Here is a 17,500-nt window from a genome sequence, read left to right on the forward strand (position 1 = left end):
TGGTTTAGAACTGCTTTAAACCTGGTTCAGTCCCTGATTCAGTGACCTGGTTTAGTCTTGGTTTAGACCTGGTTAATCCTGGTTCAGTCCTCGTTTAGTCCTGGTTCAGTTCTGGTTTAGACCTGCTTTAAACCTAGTTTAGTCCTGGATTTGTCTTGGCTTTAGACCTGGTTCACTCCTGGTTTAATCCTGGTATAATCCTGGTTTAGTCCTGGTTTAGACCTGGTTTAGTCCTGGTTTAATCCTGGTTTAGACCTGGCTCAGGCTTGGTTTAGTCCTGGTTTAGACCTGGTTTAGTCCTGGTTTAATCCTGGTTTAGACCTGGCTCAGGATTGGTTTAGTCTTGGTTTAGACCTGATTTAGTCCTAGTTTAGTCCTGGTTTAGACTTGGTTTAGACCTGCTTTAAACCTGGTTCAGTCCCTGATTCAGTCCTGGTTTAGTCCTGGTTCAGTCCTGGTTTAGACCTGGTTTAGACCTGGTTTTGTCCTGGTTCAGATTAAATTTACTCAAATCATGATAAAACTTTTTCAATGTTCTTAATTTATTTCATTTTAATTTAAGATTTATTTTTTTTCCAGTGTAAATATTTTATGAACACAAAATAATATTAATATTTTTAGTAATGTCTAAGAATTTAGAAAGATTTCAACAGCAAATATGAATTTAATTTGATGAATATTTTAAAGGTGACTGTGATTTTTGTGGTGGAGGCCGTCACCTGCTCGTCTCCATGGAGATTTAATTACTCTGCAGAATGTTCCACAGTGCTAGTATCATTATTAGTATAGAGTAAAGTTATATATTTTGCTTTTATTCGATTACAGGTGTTTTTATTGCTTAAAATGCTTTGAAAAACATTCTACTGTAAGAAGGCTCGCTTCTCCACAGATCTGTCCTGTAACATGGACTGGTAGTGTTCTGCTTTTCTCCATGGAAATACTGTGAAACATTCAAGATTATACGATATATGTCCACAAGAATACTTACACCAAGATTTAAAAAAAAAAAAATTACTGTTTATCAGGGATGTGATGATATCGAAATCTCTAGGTACGATATTATCACGATATACATCTCACAGTACGATATTTATTGCGATATTTTGAAGAGGCTAGAACACGTTTTTGCTTTTAAAATACCTTGACAAGATTTTGGTGTGAATTATTTCCATCATAATCCCAAGAATTCAAGACATTAAACATAGGAACTTGTAATTCGACATTATTGTGAGACTTTTGACGATACGATATCACGATGTTTTGGCTGCGGCAGCTCAGTCGGTTGAACGTTCATCCACTGATCTGAAGGTTGGCGGTTCAAATCCTGCTCTTGACATAACTATCATGGGTTGAGCGAGCAGATCCGCTAGTCCCCAGATGAATGCTGTTGTTGTGTCCTTGAGCAAAGCACTTAAAGCTTGTATGGAGGATTTTTTTTTGTTTCAAATTGTCAATGAAAGTTTAAAATACCATTACAGAGACGCAGCAGCTTTGTAATTATAATGACCAAAAAAAAAAAAAGAATGAAAATCTATCAACTGTGGACGTAGTGAGGACAGATAAACATCAGCCAATAGAAAACGAGGCTCCCTCATTTTCTATTGGCTGTCAGGTTGTCAATCAAACTCCCTAGTGTAACTGAGTCGTGGGCGCGCGGGGATTATGTGGTTTACGCAGCGGTTCTTAGAGGCTTTTTCAAACTGTAGTTTCCTCGCATTTCGCACAAAGTTTGTCGCGACGGCGGACGAGAATCCACGACCAGTTCGCCGCAAAAGAAAGTCCGTTTTCGAGGTCGCTGAAAGAAGAAGAGAAGGGGAAAAGGAGCGAAGACAAACTGAGGTGATTCTTGGAGATTCCTTCCACCGATGGTGCGACTGAAACAGACGAAGGGTTTAAAAACTGACGCGTCGGTCGATAAATTACCTCTAGACAGGAAACTTCAACAGTGATTCTGAACGCGCACAAGGACTGTCGCTGTATTTCTCTTCCCTTAAAAAAATCCTCTATACAACCTTTAACCCACCTCACCACCAGCGTCTGTGTACACTGGTGGTTTCTTGTTGAAGATGGAAAAGTGCTATAGAAAAACGTGACCATCCCTAATGTTTATATGAACTACTGTACTATACTAGAGCTGCAGTCTTGCTCTTTGTTCTCTTCAGGCTGTGGGGAAGAAACTGAATCCAGAATAATGTGGTAGAGTCAGAGAAAAAGCTGCTTCTGCTGGATGTTTGTCTGTCCTGGTTCAACACAGAGTGAGAAATGTTCTGAGTGAGATTTAATTGAGTCAACAGTTCAGACTCATGAACATAAAGAAGATAAAAAGATAAACGTGTGTTTTAAATATAACTGACTTCTGTCCGTTCACTTTCACTTTTGGTAAAATGTCACTGGTCACATTCATTTCATTCAGCGATTTTCCAGCTCTGAGGTGCTCAAAGCTCTTTACGTCAAAGAACCACTCATCCATTCACACACCCACACACACTCACTCATACATTCATACATTCATACATTCATACACCAGGGGGGAGGGGGGTTGAGTGTCTCGCCCAAGGACACAATGACAGTGTTCGTCTGTGGATCTGAGCGCTCGACCAGTGATGTTTACGTCTGGAAGTTTTATTTGTTAAAATGTTAAATGTTTGTGTTTTACTTTTTATAATTATAATAATAAAAATACTTTTATGACACTCAGTGTTTCTCTCTGCAGTCGGAAATCCCTGTCTGGAGCTCCTGTCTCCTGTCTCCTGTAGTCAAACAGTAGTCCCTTGGCTCCTTGGTTCCTTGCTCCTTGGTTCCTTGCTCCTTGCTCCCTGCGTCCCTCGTCCTCATCTGAAGATGCAGAGGTGGTGTCTGCTCTTGTGTTTTCTGCCTCTGCTCCGGTTCACCTCAGCTCTGGTCCAGAACCTCCAGTTGGACCCGGGTCCAGGAGGAGCTCGCCTGGTGCACCCGCCCTTCCTCTCAGAGGACGGTGAGTGTTGAAATAACAGATGTGTGTTTTTTTAAACCTGCCTGTGGTTTCTCTTCATGTCTCTGCTTCTGCAGATCGAGCTCCAGCGCCGCTCTCCGTGGACCTCCCCGATGACCCCATCGAAGATCACTTCCTCCTGGACACGGGCTCCTACGATGAGGTAATGTAAGCATTTAGTTACAATAGTTTACGTTATTCAGAGTAAATAATGCCATGTTCTACTGCAGCGAGGTCAAACTCAGAGTCACAGAGGCCAAAATTTAAAAACTGGGACTAAGTCGTGGGCCAAACTAAATATTTATTTAAAAATTTCTGCATGTTTTCTCTTCTTTCGAGATATGTAATGTTAAACCTTTTCTTATTAAAATAAATGTTTAATAATAATTTTGCTTAAACATTGAATCCAGAACAAGCAGAATATAAAATAATAACAACATTGTAAATAAATAATCTCTCTATAGTCTATCTCTGTGCGGAGGGCAGCTTTAATACAGATTTGATATGATCTCACGGGCCAAATATAATTATATCACGGGCCAAATTTGGCCCCTGGGCCTAAGTTTGACATGTCTGTTCTATTGTGATAACAGTTTAAATAAATGGACATGGATAATCCACTCGCCGCTGAATCTGTGTATCAATCGTTCACTAGTTTTTCAAAATAAAACCAAAAATAAGAAAATGAAAAAACAACAATTTTCTTCATTATTTGTCTCCAAAACCAAAACAAAAACACATTTGTTTTTTCAGTTTTCGATTCTGTATTTAAATGAATAATGGAAAAAACAAATAACGTTTCCCATTTCATCCAATTTGGACGCTAATACCTCCATGATTTTTGTAACATGCTCGAGCAGAAAAACAAACAGAACACGTAATTCATTCATTCATCCAATCATAAAACTAATGTCAGTGATAGTTTCTGTTTTGGCTGAGTGCACTAATCGCTACACGAATCATTATCTGTTTTTTTCATTTTGGTTTTGGAGTCAAATAATGAAGGAAATAGTTGTTTTTTTGTTTGTTTTTTTATTTTTCGTCCCTCTCTCTGTTCCTGCTGCTCTGAGCCTCGTCGTTTTGGTCTTAAAATATTTGTATCTCCATTGTCTCTACATGATCCTGGTGTTTTTTATCTCACCATTTCGCCCATAAATCAAGATATGAATTTTAATAAGAGACAAATCAGGCGCGACGACGGGAATAACTGAGGACATTTGCAGGTTTATATTCTTCGTGCGTGTGCTGCCTCCAGTGCGTTCAGTCGCTATTTCAATTTCAAACGTGTTTCTCATCACAAACGCCGGACTGCGGGAGTGAAGATTCTCCTCTCTGGTCCTGCAGGTGGAGCCCAGTTTGGCAGGTCTGTTCGAAATGTGCCTGTGAGACGAGTTCAGGGGTTTAGTCTCACTTTCAAGGTCCAATATGAAGCAAAACTGACTCCTGTGAGCTTAAAGTCGTGTTCTAATGTTGTCACCTCCTTGAAAACAGACCTGGAGTTGTGTTTTGTTTCATTCACACGTGTTTGGAGAGTTTTAAATCTCGTCTTAAGATCCACTTTTATTCCCTGGCTTTTAAAACCATGTGAGTCCTTTATTTATTGATTTATTTAATTTTATTTATGTATTTTAACACTTTTCATTTATTTGTTATTTGTTATTTGTTTATTTGTAAAGGGACGGCACGTATTCATGAATATTAAAAATGTAAATATGTAAAGATTATCGCCAGCGTGGCTCATGAGACGTGAGACCGGGACCAGACCGGGACCAGACCAGGGACCAGACCAGGGACCAGGGGACCAGACCGGGACCAGACCAGGGACCAGACCAGGGACCAGACCAGGGACCAGACCGGGACCAGACCGGGACCAGACCGGGACCAGACCGGGGACCAGACCAGGGACCAGACCAGGGACCAGGGACCAGACCAGGGACCAGACCGGGACCAGACCGGGACCAGACCGGGACCAGACCGGGACCAGACCGGGACCAGACCAGGACTGAGACCGGGACTGAGACCTGGACCAGACCGGGACCAGACCAGGACTGAGACCGGGACTGAGACCTGGACCAGACCGGGACCAGACCAGGACTGAGACCGGGACTGAGACCTGGACCAGACCGGGACCAGACCGGGACCAGACCGGGGACCAGACCAGGGACCAGACCAGGACTGAGACCGGAACAGACTGGGACCGAGACCGGGACTGAGACCTGGACCAGACCGGGACCAGACCAGGACTGAGACCAGGACCAGACCGGGACCAGACCAGGACTGAGACCAGGACCAGACCGGGACCAGACCGGGACCAGACCAGGATCAGACCGGGCCCAAGACCGGGACCAGACTGGGACCAGACTGGGACCAGACCGGGACCAGACTGGGCCCAAGACCGGGACCAGACTGGGACCAGATCAGGATCAGACTAGGCCCAAGACTGGGACCAGACCGGGACCAGACCAGGACCAGACCAGGACCAGACCGTGATTGAGACTAGGACCAAGACAGGGACTGAGACCAGGACCAGACCGGGACCAGATCAGAACTGAGACCAAGATTGAGACCGGGTACAGGACCAGGACCAGACCGTGACTGAGACTGGGACTAAGACCAGGACTGAGACCAGGACTGAGACCAGGACTGAGACCAGGACTGAGACCAGAACTGAGACCAGGACTGAGACCAGGACTGAGACTAGGACTGAGACTGGGACCAGACCTCAACCAGACAAGGACCAGAGCGTGAGTGAGACTGGGACCGAAATTGAGACTGAGACCGAGACCAGACTGGGACCAGACCATGATTGAAACTGGGACCGAGACCGGGACTGAGACCAGGATCAGACCGGGCCCAATACCGGGACCGAGACCGGAACCAGACCAGGACCAGACCTCAACCAAACAAGGACCAGACTGTGAGTGAGACTGGGACTGAAATCGGGACTGAGGCCAGGACCAGACCGGGACCAGATCAGAACTGAGACCAAGATTGAGACCGGGTACAGGACCAGAACTGAGACCGGGACCAGACCAAGACAAGACGGTGATTGAGACTGGGACTGAGACAAGACCGGGACCGAGACCGGGACTAGACCGGGACTGAGGCCGAGACTGTAATCGGGTACAGGACCAGAACAGAGAACAGGACTGAGACCGGGTACAGGACCAGAACTGAGACCGGGACCAGACCAGGACCAGACCGTGACTGAGACTGGGCCCGAGACAAGACCGGGACCAAGACCGGGACCAGACCAGGACTGAGGTCGAGACTGAGACCGAGACTAGACCGGGACCAGACGGGACCAGACGGGACCAGACGGGACCAGACGGGACCAGACCGTGACTGAGACTGGGATTAAGACCAGGACTGAGACCAGGATTGAGACCGGGTACAGGACCAGAACTGAGACCGGGACCAGACCAGGACAAGACGGTGATTGAGACTGGGACTGAGACAAGACCGGGACCGAGACCGGGACTAGACCGGGACTGACGCCGAGACTGACACCGGGTACAGGACCAAGACTGAGACCGGGAGTGAGACCAGGATCAGACCAGAACAGGTCGAGGTCGAGACTGAGACCGAGACTAGACCAGGACCAGACGGTAATTGAGACTGGGACTGAGACAAGACCGGGACCGAGACCGGGACTGAGACCAGGTACAGTACCAGAACTGAGAACAGGATTGAGACCGGGTACAGGACCAGAACTGAGACTGGGACCAGACCAGGACCAGATGGTGATTGAGACTGGGACTGAGACAAGACCGGGACCGAGACCGGGACTAGACCAGGACTGAGGTCGAGACTGAGACCGAGACTAGACCGGGACCAGACTGGACCAGACGGGACCAGACGGGACCAGACAGGACCAGACCAGGACCAGACCGTGATTGAGACTGGGATTAAGACCAGGACTGAGACCAGGACTGAGACTGGGCCAGACCAGGAATAAAAACAGTTTAGTCCTGTTTTAGTCCTGGTTCGGTCCGTATGTGGAGGAAAACGTCCGGCATCACAGTCACTGAAGTCACGTAAACGACTCATCGTTTTTTTGTCCATTATTCATTTCGTTTTCTTATTTTTAGTTTTATATTGAAAAAACAAATGAACGGATGATACCCGGACACCCTTCCCTCCGTCCCTTCGTCTGTCCGTGTCCGTGTTTGTGTCCAGGAGCCGGGCGCGTCCCTGCAGCTCTCCGGTCGCTCCATGAGGGTTCCCCGTCGCTGTATCCTCCACCAGCAGTCGTGCCTGGGCGTCCCCAAGCTGCCGTGCTGCGACCCGTGCGACCAGTGCTACTGCCGCTTCTTCAACGCCTTCTGCTACTGCCGACGAGTGGGCCACGCCTGCTCGCCGCGCAGCCCCTGACCCCCGACCCCCGACCCCTGACCTCCGGGCGGCGAGCGAAGAGGCGCCTGTGATCACCCGGCCTGAGTCGTTTACAGAATTTGCGTCAGTCGTGGTATTCGTGATCATGTTTTCGTTGTTTTGCTCAACAGCAGCAGCGGTGGATGAAGTACTCAGTTTGGGTACTTAAGTAAAGGTACAGATACGTGGGATAAAAGTTACTCAAGTAAAAGTATCACATGAGAAAATTAAAGTATCTGCTTAAAAATGTGCTAAAAAGTAAAAGTATTTTGCAGAGATTTTTAGAAAAATTTAAGGATGAAATTTTGTGATTTAAAAAAAAAAAAAAAGTGGCTGATTTTAAGTCCTTCAATTGATTTCTTAATTTTTTCGCCCTTGTTTGTGTATTTTGTTCAAAAGTTACGTTGGAATCTCAAATTGAATGTGCTAAAAAATAAAGTTTCAGCCATTTCAGGAGGTCTCACACTTTTTACTTTTCAGTCTAGATTTAAAATGTAGTGGAGTGTAGTTTTGTTACTTAAGTAAAAGTACACATACAGGGAAAGTAAAAGTATCACATGAGAAAATCTACTTATGTAAAAGTATTAAAGTATCTGCTTAAAAATGTACTTAAAGAGTAAAAATTTGGTATTTTGCAGAGATTTTTAGACCAATTTAAAGATGAAATTCTTTGATTTTGATAAAGAATTTGGCTGATTTTAAGTCCTTCTATTGATTTCTTATTTTTTCTTGCCTTGTTTGTGTATTTTGCTCAAAGTTACGTCAGAATCTCAAATTAAATGTGCTAAAAGCGTAAAAAGTATCCACTATAGTATATATACTAGAGTAAAGTATAAGTAAAGTACAAATACCTATTTTTTTTGTTTACTTAAATAGTATAAATAATAATAATAATAAATCTTTATTTATACAGCACTTTTAAAAACAAGGTTGCAAAGTGTTGTACAAGCCGCAGAGAACAAAACAAAAAACATAAAAATAGCAAATAGAAAACACAAAAACAGACAATGATAAAAACAATCTAATTATATTATATAATAATTAAATAATTATTATTATAATAATTTAAATAGAATTAAAATAAATAAGGAATAAAATATTGTAATGTACCTTCCACCGCTGCTCATCATAAACAGTAAAAATCAGTCAGTTGTAGTTTTGTTTTTGTAGCTCACCAGGTCATTCAAGTTAAAGAACATTTTAATGCAAAAAGTGGCTTTTTTGAACTTTACCAAGTTCAAATAAGTGTAATAACTTCATCAAAAATATATCTAGAGTTGTATTTTGTTTTCACTGTTTCAATGAAACATCCAAGGTCATTTTATTAGAGCCTCAAAAAAGCCCTGTTTGAATTTTATCAGTTTTGTTGCGTCATAGATAAAACTCCAGACTTCTCCTGTACAGGTTTTTAAACTCATAAACCATCACTGGACTCATTCTGTGGCCAAAATGTGTAGCATTAAAGTTCACTCATAATCACTTCATTTATTTACATTTTAACTGTTCATTCCCGTTGCTGACAGCAGAGGGAGCTCCAGCGCTTAAATACTGCACTGGAAACTGAAGTGAATTTTGATTTTGACATATTTAAAGATATAAAATGTGATCCTTAGGTGACTAAAAGTGTTTAAAAGGGAATTAAAGCCACTTAAATGCATAATGTTCTTTAAATAAAACTGGTCAAGTGTGTAAATGTTTATTTTTAGACAAAGACTACAAATAAACGTCGCTGTAATCACTAGTTAAAGGTTTTATATTACACAAAAGTTACTTTTCTCCTCAAAAACAGACCTGGAGTTGTGTTTGAGTCACTTTTTCACTCCAAAACCCCCAAATCTTGTTAAGTTAAGATGACTTGCAATAACAAACTTTTACCGTGAATCATAAATTTCACTTGACAAGTTAAATTATCTACCAACAGAGCAAGACTTTTTGTACTTCAAATATCTTGCTGCATCATCTTGCTGCACTTAAGATCAGAAAAACAACAACTTTTTGCACTTCAAGTAAGAAACAAAACCAAATGTTGCCTTGAATTAAGAAAAACACACTTATTCCATTGGTAGATAATATTAATTTTCAAGTTGAATCCACTCAAATAAAGTCAAATGTTCACAATTTAAGCCTTTTCACTTTACCAAAACACGACTCCAGGTCTGTTTGTGACGAGGAAACTACGTTAGACAGAAACATAGATCAGAAAATATTGTAATATGCGACCTTTAACCGCGATGTTCTTCTGTATTGATCCGTTTGTTCAGGTTTAGTAGCAGTTTTCACAAACGTTGGGCTCATATTTAAACCGAAATAAACATGTTTAAAGAGTAAATTACATCGACACCAAACTGGAGGTAGATTTAAACGCGCTGCCAAAGTGACAAGAAGCAAATTTGGTTCTGACTCAAACTGATAAATCACAGGCTGAACTCAAATCAACTCTAATTTAATCTGTATTTATGATGTTTTCATTTTGTGGATAAATAAAGAGAATATGAAAGTGAAATGTCTGTGCGGCTCCATTGCTTTTTCATATACAGTAAGACTTTAAAGCTGCACTGCGAAACTTTTCTAGTAGAGGGTCCGCCACCGCCGCCTTGCCTTGTCTGGAAGGTTCCACTTTATGGCATTAAACTCATTTGTCTCCATAGAAACGAGCAGGTCAAGGCCAAGTTGCAAGTCAGATCTGTGGAGAGGTGACCTTCTCAGAGTGCGAGTGTGTTTTTTTTCCAAGAATTGAGTAATAATCCCATCCATCCATTCATTTTCTTCTGCTTATCTGGGTCGCGGGGGCAGCAGTCTAAGCAGGGACTCCCAGGCTTCCCTCACCCCAGACACTTCCTCCAGCTCCTCTGTGGGACCCCGAGGTGTTCCCAGGCCAGTCCAGAGACATAGGCTATGTTCAGACTGCAGCCTGAAGTGACCCAAATCAGATTTTTTGGCCCCTATGTTCCTGTATCTGATCTTTTAATGTCAGTCTGAACCACACAGATCCGATTTTTTCAAATGTGACCCAGGACACTTGGATATGTGCTCCTAAAACTGATACATATCTGATCTTTTGACATGTGCTTCAGTCTGAACGGCCAAAGCGCATTCATCCACCTACACGTTATCAACAAGACACAAACGTCACTATTCTGCGCTGAAGTAGGTGAAAATTGTTAATGAACTCAGTGTCACTGAAGTGAAGCACATCACCACTCACCACTCTTGGCTCCGTCTCCACATCCACACGTTCCTTTCAACAGACGTCACTGCGCTGTCCCACAAAACACCACGACCAAAAACCTCGTCCTTCTCCTTCTCAATCTCCTCCTTAAAACAAGTAAGTTGTTCATGTTCTGGCTCCGGTACGAGAGGAACTTTAAAATCTCCAGGTGCTCGATGCTGCGTCCATGTTTGGACAACTTCCGTAAACACAGAGACGCTCGCTGCGGTTGACGTCGTCGTGTCTCCAGTGTCACATGTGGGACACTTTTGGGCCCTTTAATGTTCACACTGGAGTCACATACAAGTCATATTTAATTGGAAATGTGAACGAGCTCAAAAAAACATCGGATTTCACAAAAAAATCTGAATTGAGCGTTAAGCCCTGCAGTCTGAACGTAGCCATAGTCCCTCCAGTGTGTCCTGGGTCTTCCTCGAGGCCTCCTCCTGGTGGGACATGAACACCTCCCGAGGGACATGTCCAGGAGGCATCAGAACAGATGCTTTGGCCTCAGCCGCTCCTGTTGACGTGGAGGAGCAGCGGCTCTACTCCGAGCTCCTCCCGTGTGACTGAGTAAAAGTTCATGCTGGAACTGTTAGTGCTATACTTTACTTTTTGAAAAGTTTTGTTTACTGTTTATAAGGAATTTATTTTTTATATTTCATACATTTGTTGCTCATTTGATAATATTTTATTTTATTTAATGAACCAAACCGTGACCTCAAAACCAAGGTACCTACTGAACCATGACTTTTGTACTGTAACACCGTAGTAAATACCCGTCTTTAAAAGCGTCGGTTCAAAGTGTGTTTCAGATGCTTCACAGAGTCATATTTAAAAACACAAAGCAGTCGTGTCGTATGTTTTTAGTGGTTTATTTTATCGGTTTATTGAGCTCTGGGTGTAAGGTGCGGTTTAGTTGCTGGCGATGATCTGGTCCATCCAGGCGCGGAGCTCGGTGACGCGGGCGTACACCCCGGGGATGGTGGGGGTGCAGGTGCCGCTGCCCCAGGACACGATGCCCACCAGGGTCCAGGCTCCAGACTTCTGACACACCAGGGGACCACCGGAGTCACCCTGAAACGCCACGCAGCAGCTTAACGTCATGTTTTTACTGAGCATCTATGAAAAAACTAAGACAACTACGCCTGAAATGACACAGATTTTCATAAACTAAAACTGTAATGGACGGATATACAGTAGTCCAAGAACTTCAGAGGCGTCAAAACTACATGTACAAATAAACTACACTATGACACAGTACAACGCAGGAGGAGTGTGTGTGTGTGTGTGTGTGTGTGTGTACCATGCAGGAGGAGGAACCGTTGGCTCCAGCGCAGATCATGAGGTTGGTGATCTTGGAGCCCCAGTAGTTCTTGCAGTTGTCGTTGGTGAGCAGAGGGAGGGCGGCCTGTTGCAGCAGGGGAGGAGTGTCATTGGCTGAAACACACAAAAACAACAACAACAACTTTAGTTCACTTTTGTCTTATCGGTCTGCAGTGTCGGGGAGTCACAGATTACATGTACCCGAGTTATGTAATCAGAGTACAAATGATGAGTAACTGTATTCAGTTACAGTTACTGTTTCAGGGAGTGGTGATTGGATTACAGTTACTTTGTTGAAATAAATGGATTACACAGAGGTATTTTCCTGTTTTCACATTTTGGGCTAAACCAGGACTAAACCAGGACTAAACCAGGTCTAAACCAGGTCTAAAAGCAGGACTAAACTAGGAATAAACTAGGACTAAACCAGGACTAAACCAGGACTAAACCAGGTCTAAACCAGGTCTAAAAGCAGGACTAAACCAGGTCTAAATCAGGACTAAACCAGGTCTAAAAGCAAGTCTAAACCAGGTCTAAACCAGGTCTAAACCAGGTCTAAACCAGGACTAAACCAGGACTAAACCAGGACTAAACCAGGTCTAAACCAGGTCTAAACCAGGTCTAAACCAGGTCTAAAAGCAGGACTAAACTAGGAATAAACTAGGACTAAACCAGGTCTAAACCAGGTCTAAACCAGGTCTAAACCAGGTCTAAACCAGGACTAAACCAGGACTAAACCAGGACTAAACCAGGTCTAAACCAGGTCTAAACCAGGTCTAAACCAGGACTAAACCAGGTCTAAACCAGGACTAAACCAGGACTAAACCAGTTATAAACCAGGTCTAAACCAGGACTAAACCAGGACTAATCCAGGTCTAAACCAGGTCTAAACCAGGACTAAACCAGGACTAAACCAGGTCTAAACCAGGACTAAACCAGGACTAAACCAGGTCTAAACCAGGACTAAACCAGGACTAAACCAGGACTAAACCAGGACTAAACCAGGTCTAAACCAGGTCTAAACCAGGACTGAACCAGGTCTAAACCAGGACTAAACCAGGACTAAACCAGGTCTAAACCAGGACTAAACCAGGACTAAACCAGGTCTAAACCAGGACTAAACCAGGTCTAAACCAGGACTAAACCAGGACTAATCCAGGTCTAAACCAGGTCTAAACCAGGACTGAACCAGGTCTAAACCAGGACTAAACCAGGTCTAAACCAGGTCTAAACCAGGTCTAAACCAGGACTAATCCAGGACTAAACCAGGACTAAACCAGGACTAAACCAGGTCTAAACCAGGACTAAACCAGGACTAAACCAGGACTAAACCAGGACTAAACCAGGACTAAACCAGGACACCTAACAGTAGGTGAATATAATTTCAGCAGCGGTGATCTCATATAAAAATCATTTCTCTATCAATAATATTTTTAATATGATTGAGTAAAGACTGGGCTTCTTATTTTCTTTTATCAGATAAAACAAAACATCTCATGTTCTTTGCTTCTCTACAGTAAAAAAAAAAAAAGTCTGTTCATGGAGACTTGGGCTCAACAGACAATTTGAAGAGAACAAACAAGAATGATCAGGATGTTGTCGTTACATTCATGTCGTTTTAAAAAGCACGACAATATCAAGTAATCCAAAGTATTCAGATTACGTTACTCACTTTAAGTACTTTAATGGATTATGTTACAAACTACATTGTGGGGGATGTAATCTGTAATCTGTAGGGGATTACATTTTAAAAGTCACCTTCCCAACACTGTCAGTCTGTGAGACTAAAAAACAAAGAAAAAGACATTTACTGTTACGTACAAAATTAATGACTAAAGTTTTTTGATTTAGTTCCTTACGACCTCTTGTATAACTGTGATATACTGTATTTATATTATAATATTTGTCTTTTTACTTGCTTGTACGTATAATTTATGTTTTATTTGACACTAGTCTTGCTACTTATTTAGAAGTTACACTGCCATTTTTAGATTGTTCCTCTTTGTTATTGTAATATAATGTGACGTGTGAGCTACTGTGTCCAATTTTCCCTTATTTCCCTTGTGGATCAATAAAGTTTGTCTAATTTTTCAACAAAATGTTTTTAAAAAGTGAGAAACACATTCTGCTTTCTGGATAATTGGCTTGAAAATCTCATTTTACACCATAAAAACTGTGTGTCAGAAAAACAATCTGAACAAGTAAAACTAAAGAATGTATATTATTATTTTGGCACAGGTTTGAATGTGCACTGTGTGACTTTTCTGGTGACCCCTTGTTACTTTGCCCAGAGTTTTCCAGAGTATGGCATTACATTTATTTGTACACAGTGTACACAATGATTAAAGTGGGTGTTTTGACCATATCCTGATTTTTATGTGTATTCTCCAACTCCAAGCTGTATAAACTTTGCACTGTTTTAGTTAAGATTTTTCAATTTTTTTCTATTTAATTTTGACTTGTACATTTATATACGGAAGCCCTGAAAGAAAGAGAGAGAGGAAAAAAAGAGGCAGGTAATTTGGGCTCTATTTTCTAAGTGTTTTTTTGTTTTTTTTTCACCAACTAAAAAAATCAATAAAAAATAAAATAAATAAATTATAATTCTCAAAAAAAATAAAAATAATAATAATATTAAATAAAGAAATACAATTTTCTACCAAAAAAATTGATTTTTTTTTAAATTTTTTTTATTTTTGTAAAAAAAATACAGAAAAACTTTTTTTTTTTTTTTTTTTTTTTACAAATTTTTTTTGTAGAAAAAATGTTTTATTTTTTGAGTTGGTGAAAAAAAAAAATACAGAAACCTCTCAGGGCTTCTGTATTAACATTTATATAATTACAGTGTCAAATTTCACAACAAAGATCCAAGAGGTAAGGATATTTATTTTGATATTTTGTGGAGACTAAACAAAACTGTTAATATGATCTTACTTTTTTAAGACTTAAACGTGCTTAGAACTGTTATTAACTGAAACGGAGCAAAGGATCATGGTCTATGTAGTTCTGTCTTTCTTCATTTAAGCAAAGAGACTTGTAATTCGATACATTGTGATGGTCCACGATATTATTGTGAGAACTTTGACGATACGATATACGATATTTGGATTATTATTACATCATTACTTAAAAAAATATAAATATGGGGATAAATCTGACCAATCAGATCAAATCTTCTCTGCACCATTTCCTGCTTGTTACTAGGTAAGATCGGATCACTTTGACTCGACTGCTTCCGCCTTCGCACCTCGGAACCTTATTGCGAATTTTTTCACTTCAAATTTTCCGCTCTGAATTTTGACCTTTGAATTTGAGGACTTGAAAATATTTGTGCTGAATATTTAAAAGGTTATTTCAGGTAAAAATTGAGAAAAAGTGAGAAATTCAGTGGTATTTAAAATTGAAAATCGGATGAAACAAATTATTTTCTTTAACTATAGTTGGAATATTTTTACACTGAAACTTTTTTTTTTTTTTTCTTTTCTGGTTGTACATTGTGTGTGTGTGTGTGTGTGTGTGCGTTGGCGGTCACCGTTGTAGCGGGTCAGGCCCCAGCCGGTGGTCACACACATCATGCCCCCGGGGAAGTTGTCTCCGGCGTTGGCGACGCACACGGGCGACACTCGGGTGTTGAGCTGAGCGGGAGACGCCAGTTTGATGAGGGTGATGTCGTTGTTGATGGTGTAGGGGTTGTACGACGGGTTTTTGAAGACCTGCACACCGGAGAAACGAGAGAAACGAGAGAAAAGAGAGAAAGAAGAGAAAGAGAGAAAGAGAGAAGGGTTAGAGGAGGTTATTACTGTGAGGGGGAGAGAGATTTGGAGGAGAGGAGAGGGTAAAAGGGGGATGGAGGGGCATTAGAGAGAGAGGGAGAGAGAGAAAGGAGGGTGAAGGAGAAAGAGACAAAGAGAGAGAGAGGGGGAGGAAGAGAGATGGAGGGAGAGAGGGAGGGAGAAAGAGGGAGAGAGAGAGGGAGGGAGAAAGAGGGAGGGAGAAGAGAGAGGAAGGGAGAAAGAGGGAGGGAGAAGAGAGAGGGAGGGAGAGAGGGAGGGAGAAGAGGAGGGAGAGAGAGGGAGGGAGAAAGAGAGAGAGGAGAGGAGAGAGAGAGAGAGAGAGAGAGAAAGGAGGGTGAAGGAGAAAGAGACAGAGGAAGGGTGGGTGGGAGAGAAGGGAAAGAAAGAGGGACAGCGGAAAGGATGGAAGGGGGCAGAGAGAGGGAGAGAGAAAGAGACAAAAAGAGAGAGGAGGAGACAAAGAGAGAGAGGGGGAGGAAGAAGATGGAGGGAGGGGAGAGAGGGAGGGAGAAAGAGAGAGAGAGGTGAGGGAGAAAGAGGGAGGAAAAAGAGAGAGGTGATGGAGAGAAAGGCAGGGCGAAAGAGGGAGGGAGAAAGAGAGAGGGAGAAGAGAGAGGGAGGGAGAAAGAGAGAGAGAGAAAGGAGGGTGAAGGAGAAAGAGAGAGAGAGAAAGGAGGGTGAAGGAGAAAGAGAGAGAGGGAGGGTGGGTGGGAGAGAAGGGAGAGAAAGAGGGACAGCGGAAAGGAGAGAGAAGGGGGCAGAGAGAGAGAGAAAGAGACAAAAAGAGAGAGGGGGGAGACAAAGAAAGAGAGAGGATAGGAGAGAGAGACAAAGAGAGAGAGGGGGAGGAAGAGAGATGGAGGGAGGGAGGGAGGGAGGGAGAGAGGAGGGAGAAGAGAGAGGTGATGGAGAGAAAGGCAGGGCGAAAGAGGAGGGAGAGAGGGAGGGAGAAAGGGGAGGGAGAGAGAGGGAGAGAGAAAGAGGGAGGAGAGAGGGAGGAGAAAGGGGAGGGGAGAGAGGAGAGAGAAAGAGGGAGGGAAGAGAGGGAGGGAGAAAGAGGGAGGGAGAGAAGGGAGAGAAAGAAGGACAGTGGAAAGGAGAGAAGGGGGCAGAGAGAGAGAGAGAGAGTCAAATAGAGAGAGGTGGAGGAAGAGAGGGGGAGTGTAGGAGAGAGAGAGAGAGAGGGAGAGAAGGGCGGTGGAGGAAGAGACAGTGAAGGACAGAGAGAAGTGGAGGGTGAGGGCGAAAGATAAGAGAGGGAGAGAAAGAGGGAGAACGGACGGGAGCGAAGGGGGGCAGAGAGAGAAAGAGAGACAGAGACAAAACGAGAGAGAGTGGGAGAGAGAGCGAGGGGGCAGAGAGAGAGAGAGAGAGAGAGAGAGAGAGAGAGGGGGAGGAAGAGAGAGGGAGTGTAGGAGAGAGTGAGAGAGAGAGAGGGAGGAGAGAAGAGGGAGTGTAGGAGAGAGAGAGAGAGAGAGAGGGGGGGAGGAAGAGAGAGGGAGTGTAGGAGAGAGAGAGAGAGAGAGAGAGAGAGAGGGGAGGAGGAAGAGAGAGGGAGTGTAGGAGAGAGAGAGAGAGAGAGGGAGAGCGGACGGGGGAGAGAAGAGAGAGAGAGAGAGAGAGGGGGGGGGAGGAAGAGAGAGGGAGTGTAGGAGAGAGAGAGAGAGAGAGAGACAAAGAGCGAAAGGGAGGGAGAAAGAGAGAGGGAATCAAAGAGAGAGACAAAGAGAGAGAAAGACCGAGGGGGGAAAAAGAGAGGGAGGGTAATAGTACTGCAGTAGTAGTAGTGATGACAGTAATAGTACTTATAGTAGTAAGTGGTAGTCG

The 17,500-nt window shown here is 43.1% G+C and overlaps 2 protein-coding genes across 2 annotated transcripts in view; one reads left to right on the forward strand and one right to left on the reverse strand.

Moving 5' to 3' along the window:
* Window positions 1–2,841: 2,841 nt before the first annotated feature.
* agrp (agouti related neuropeptide) lies at window positions 2,842–7,345 on the forward strand. The gene is made up of 3 exons (XM_020926790.2): window positions 2,842–2,974; window positions 3,049–3,134; window positions 7,151–7,345. The coding sequence occupies exons 1-3, from the start codon at window positions 2,842–2,844 to the stop codon at window positions 7,343–7,345; spliced, it is 414 nt and encodes a 137-aa protein (XP_020782449.2).
* Window positions 7,346–11,426: 4,081 nt separating this feature from the next.
* Window positions 11,427–17,500, reverse strand: part of LOC110161954 (chymotrypsin A-like) — a 12,973-nt gene continuing 6,899 nt past the window's right edge. Inside the window, exons 5-7 of the mRNA XM_055154664.1 lie at window positions 15,412–15,592; window positions 11,860–11,993; window positions 11,427–11,630 (exon numbers count right to left, since the gene is read on the reverse strand). Coding sequence (XP_055010639.1) covers window positions 11,469–11,630; window positions 11,860–11,993; window positions 15,412–15,592 — 477 coding nt within the window. The 3' untranslated portion in view covers window positions 11,427–11,468. The remainder of the gene's footprint in view (window positions 11,631–11,859; window positions 11,994–15,411; window positions 15,593–17,500) is intronic.

Source organism: Boleophthalmus pectinirostris, unplaced genomic scaffold (genome assembly GCF_026225935.1).
Source record: "Boleophthalmus pectinirostris isolate CB_2022bp ecotype Guang Dong unplaced genomic scaffold, ASM2622593v1 HiC_scaffold_19, whole genome shotgun sequence".
NCBI lineage: Eukaryota > Metazoa > Chordata > Actinopteri > Gobiiformes > Gobiidae > Boleophthalmus > Boleophthalmus pectinirostris.

Bases quoted from the DNA above. Each gene is read 5' to 3' on its own strand.
- agrp (XM_020926790.2), top strand. From the start codon at position 2,842: ATGCAGAGGTGGTGTCTGCTCTTGTGTTTTCTGCCTCTGCTCCGGTTC. The intron at 2,975-3,048 runs GTGAGTGTTGAA...CTGCTTCTGCAG, and splicing joins GCCCTTCCTCTCAGAGGACG to ATCGAGCTCCAGCGCCGCTC. The intron at 3,135-7,150 runs GTAATGTAAGCA...GTTTGTGTCCAG, and splicing joins ACACGGGCTCCTACGATGAG to GAGCCGGGCGCGTCCCTGCA.